At 37.1% G+C, this 5394-nt stretch overlaps 1 protein-coding gene across 1 annotated transcript; it reads right to left on the bottom strand.

The window, feature by feature from the left end:
- Positions 1–1227: 1227 nt before the first annotated feature.
- LOC125496697 (uncharacterized) lies at positions 1228–3636 on the bottom strand. Its single transcript, XM_057394087.1, has 4 exons — positions 3222–3636; positions 2541–3027; positions 2179–2382; positions 1228–1849 (listed from the first exon to the last, which is right to left on the bottom strand). Exons 1-4 carry the CDS (start codon positions 3634–3636, stop codon positions 1228–1230), a joined length of 1728 nt encoding a protein of 575 aa, XP_057250070.1.
- Between the last annotated feature and the right edge of the window lie 1758 nt (positions 3637–5394).

Genomic DNA, 5394 nt, shown 5'->3' with positions numbered 1-5394 from the left:
CCTACAGTCCTGCACACCCACCCCCTCCTACAGCCCTGCATACACACTCCCTCTACAGCCCCTGCACACCCCCCCTTATACAGCCCTGTATACCCCCCTCCTACAGCCACACACTCTTCTACAACCCTGCACCCCCCCTCCTACAGCCCTGCACACCCACCCCCTCCTACAGCCCTGCATACACACACCCCCTCTACAACCCTGCACACCCCCCCTATCAGCCCTGTACACCCCCTCCTACAGCCACACACTCTTCTACAACCCTGCACGCCCCCCTCCTACAGCTCTGCACACCCACCCCCTCTTACAGCCCCTGCACACACACACCCCTTTCCTGCAGCCCCAAAAATCCTCATTTTACAGTCAAGTGTACCTCAAAGCACCAAACTTAACCAAAATCCCAAAAATAATCAATAATTGTGAAAAAATATTACTCATGACCCTCACCCTCTTTCCAAATAAAGAATATAATATAAGTTCAGTTGAAGGCCTTTCATAATAGTTGATCACAATAAAAAATCCAATTATAAATCTCATATTAGTATTGTTTCCGAATAATACTAAACCCATAGAATGAAACATTGAGTACTTGTGCAATTGAAACATGGACAACCACCAGGAGAGAAGGGCGGAAAATCTAACCTGGATGATTGAAACCAGAGGGATGGAACTCTTGGTCAATGACAGCGTGGAACTCGGATCAGAAGAATAAGCCGTTGGAGAAGCTAAGAGAGGCCTGATTAAGTGTTGAACTTGTTAGAAACATTATGAAACCTCTACCTCAGTCGTGACGCTGAAATAATAAGCCACATCAAACACGTTAAATCACTTACCAGGCTACCAGCAACATAAATTGAGTGTGCAATTCCCCTAGACGGTACACGAGCCTAATGAATATGGCCAATAACACTTAGATACATATTATTACGATGCAAATATCAAATTATAAATGCAATTGCAAGTACTTATGAAATTCCATTGATTTACCAGATGATGAATACTAAAAATCTCAAAGTTGTGCCATTTTATTTTAGCAAGTAGTACTTTAAGCACCAATATATAGGCAAGAACTAATAAATTATTTCAACATTAGCTCTTGTCAACTATTTCTAAGCAACATAACCTTCCGAAACACTATTTAGATATTATTTTGTTCCAAAAAGAAAAATAAAGAAATATTGCAATCTAATAATAATCCATCTTAAAAGCAGAATATTTTAAGGATCTCTAAGTTTTTCTCTTTCGTTTCTTCACTACCACAGCATCAACGATCTCAACAATCTCAGGTTCCATGTCAACCCTGTTTTCATCATTCATCTCGTTATGCGTGTATGCCGATGCAGATGCAACAAAGCCAAAAGATTCACGTTCTTGATACGCATCCTCGGCATCATCTAAGATTTCCATGCTTTGAGAATCGTTGTCTTTCTCCACTGCCAACTCATATGTAACTCGAGGTTTTGTCTTAACTGCAACACGCCAGTTACCTTTTTTTACAATATCTATTGCATAGAACACTTGTGACACTTGGCTAGCTAGCACAAAGGGTTCATCTGTTTTGAGGTTCCGTTGTGTATCAACACTAACATACCCAAATTTGTCCACATTAATTCCTTTCTTAGAATCAAGCACATCATACCAATCACACCGGAAAAATACAACGTAATTACCCCCCAAATACTCTAGTCTAATTACTTCTGTCAATACCCCATAAAAGTCTAAGGCCTCTTTTTCCTCACCAGTATCACCCAGCACCACTACTCCACTATTTTGTGTTCTCAAGTTTCTATCACGGTGTAATGTATGAAACCTAAATCCCTTAGTGACATAACCACTAAAAGACCTAGAACTGTATATAGGACCACGTGCTAAAGATAGAAATTATTCCCCATAAGGACATGCTTTTTGTTCGTCCAACTTTTCAACCTGGAAAATACACATATGATCAAAATGCAATCTCAAATTATCAAAGTCAAAGATAAATCTTGTCCGGAAATGAAAACTTACTTTTTTTCTAAACCAATTCACAAAGTTCACATCTCGTTGATGTTGGGAAAGTTCAACTCCTTCATGTGCTATCATTTCAGCATATTCTCTATGTTGGACAGTAAATTAGCTATAAATAAATAAATAAATAAAAAACATCTGAAACATCAAATAAATGTTCTAACTACTCACTTATAGAATGGGTCAACTTCACTGCAATTCTTTAAAGCATAGATGTGAGCCTGCTCTCTTTCATACACGTCCAAATTGTTGGTTTTTCCTCCCCCTAAGGGCCTTCCAGGGTGAGAAAATATAGATAGTTTCATGGCGGTATCATCATCACCATCACAGTTACGCTCAAGACGATAAAATTTTGTTTCAACGTCATCTAAGTACCTTGAGCATAGAGTCATACACTCATCAACAATATAACCCTCCGCTATTGAGCACTCTGGACGTGCTTTATTACGCACATATAACTTGAGTTTATGGAGATATCGCCATATACATCCAACAAAATGGCCGATATATCATCAGCTAGTTAAATGAAGCACAACAATAGGTGGACACTTAAATGAAGCATGACAACAAAACAAGAAGGAGGCATCCATGCTTCCAACTTAGAAAGCATTAAAGGAATTTGGGCTTTGACTTTCTCTAGATGTTCAACTTGCACAGATCTAGCACAGAGCACACCGAAAAACTGACATAGCTCAACTAAAGGCTCAGATACATCTTTCACCAAAAGGCCGCGAATCACAAGAGGAAGTATGCTTTGTAGCAGGACGTGGCAATCATGACTCTTCAATCCTGAAATCTTACAATCTTTTACATTTACACATCGAGAAATATTAGAAGAATACCTATCGGGAACTTTCAACTCTTTTAGAAAATGACATAGTATCTCTTTTTGACTCTTAGATAGTCTGTATGGTGCGGGGGGTAATTCAATTTTGTCACCCTTTGAAATAGGATGTAGCTTTGGCATTATACCTAATCCCTCCATATCAAAACGAGAATTAGCTGTGTCTTTAGTTTGTCCTTTAATGTTCATGATGGTTCCAGAATAATATCACATATGTTCTTTTCAATGTGCATTACATCTAAATTATGTCGTAATAAAAGTGTTTTCCAATAAGGCAATTCAAAGAAAATACTTTTCTTATTCCAATTATGGCCTCTGATCTTATGTGACACTTTCGTCTTCTTAGTGGGATCTTTGGACAAACATATACCTTCAAGATCTCTGACTTGTTCAAGAACTTCCTCCCCTGATAATGGCTTAGGTATCTTTCCTTTTTCTTTCTTTCCAAACACATCTTTCTTCCTTCGCCATGGGTGATTAATAGGAAGAAAACGTCGATGACGCATATAGACATGCTTAAAACAGTTAGGTAACCACATATAAGAAGTTTCTTTATGACAACAAGGACATGCTCTCTTCCCCTTAGTACTCCATCCAAATAACATTCCATAAGCAGGAAAATCATTGATAGTTAACAGCAAAGCCGCACGCATTTTGAAATTTTCTTTTTTTGATGCATCATAAGTTTCAACACCAACTTCCCACAACTCTTTAAGCTCTTCTATCAAAGGCTGCAAATATACATCAATAGCATCGCCAGGACCCTTTGGACCAGGTATAAGCATTGATAAGCATACTAGAAGGTTTCATACACATCGAAGGAGGCAAATTGTATGGAACTAGCATCACAGGCCAAATACTATACGGTTTTGCAACATTAGAAAAGGGATTAAATCCATCACTTATAAGCCCTAACCTAACATTACGAGATTCAGAAGAAAAAGGTGCATATTTTTCATCAAAATGTTGCCATGCTTTCCCATCTGCGGGGTGCTCAATAACCCCATCTTTGACAGACCTTTCATGATGCCATCTCATATGATGAGCTGTCTTAGAGCACATGAACAAATGTTGAAGTCTTGGCTTAAGCGGAAAATATCGGAGGACCTTTTCAGGTATTCTTTTACCATTTTCTTCATTCTAATTTCCCCACTATTCTTAACTTGCTTCCACCTAGAAGCATTGCAAATTTTGCAATATTCTAATTGTTCATCATCTTTCCAAAACAACATACAATCGTTAACACAAGCATCAATCTTTTTATATGAAAGCCCTAAATCTTTAGTGGTCTTCTTTGCATCATAATAGGAAGTAGGAAGAGTTGAGTCTTTTGGTAACAAATGATCTTTCAAGTATTGCAATAACATAGTAAATGAGCCATTACTCCACCTCCCAAGAGTTTTAATATGAAGCAAGTTAACAATTGTTGACAATCTTGAGGACTTAGCACCTTGAAATAATGGCTTTTGCATATCATCAAACAATCTAAAGAATTTCTTAGCGTCATCATTCGGATCTTCAACTCGTAATTCACTAGAGGAGTCATTTTCAGCAAAACCACTACAATTAGGAAAAAAATCCCTAAGTATTGTATCCATCTCATTTTCGTTATCAGCATCTAATAACTCATCATCTCCTACTTCTTCACTAGATTGTGATTCAAAGGTATCCTCCCCAACTCTTTCCCCATGGTGATACCAAAATGTATAACCCTCGATGATTCCATAAGTTAATAAGTGATCTTTGACCATATTTAGAGATTGAAATGATGCATTCGAGCATTTTACACAAGGACATTTAATCTTTTCTATTTCTCCCGACTTTTCAAATGCATATTTTAAAAAGTTTTCAACACCTATTTCATATGAAACATTCAAAATCATTTCGGGAAAGTTTCATCCACTCCTTACAAGGTGCCATTGTATTCTGAACAAACACATGTAACGTTTTTTATAATAAGATGATAAAGTATCTAATTTCATATATGGAGAATATCTATGGTTTAAAATTATAAGCGAAGCATGAATATTAAAAAGAATCTTATAATTTACCTTCCCAATATGTCAGGACTATGTGTAGTGTGCAAGATTGTTGTCAAACACGCAAAAGAGGAGACAACACGAAAGATCATGACACAAACCCTAATTGTTGGTATACTACCTACAGAAAAATCCAAATCAATGTTAGCAAATAATTAACCTCGAATAACATGTCAGTTAGAACCTAGAAACCCCAAGAATATACTTATATCAGGTGGGTTATTTCTTTATGCACTTTTGTACCTGCATGACCAAGTTAAAGCAGAAAGGAAAGTAAAAGACAACAAGCACATAAGTATTGCCTCTCATTAGTAGTATAGCTTGGTATATAAGATATTAAATATTGCCAAACTAGAAAAGAGACACAACACAAATGGAAATATAATTTAGTAGCTTTTGTAAACACCTTCCCTTTTAAAATATCCCTGCACTTACCATATATATGTCATATAAAATTCAAATAGTGCATCACTTTACTTACGAGCTGGACAATGAGCAGGACAA

This window comes from Beta vulgaris, chromosome 4 (assembly GCF_026745355.1).
Source record: "Beta vulgaris subsp. vulgaris cultivar EL10 chromosome 4, EL10.2, whole genome shotgun sequence".
NCBI lineage: Eukaryota > Viridiplantae > Streptophyta > Magnoliopsida > Caryophyllales > Amaranthaceae > Beta > Beta vulgaris.
The sequence above is the reverse complement of the archived record's forward strand: the minus strand, read 5'-3'. Positions and strand labels throughout refer to the sequence as shown.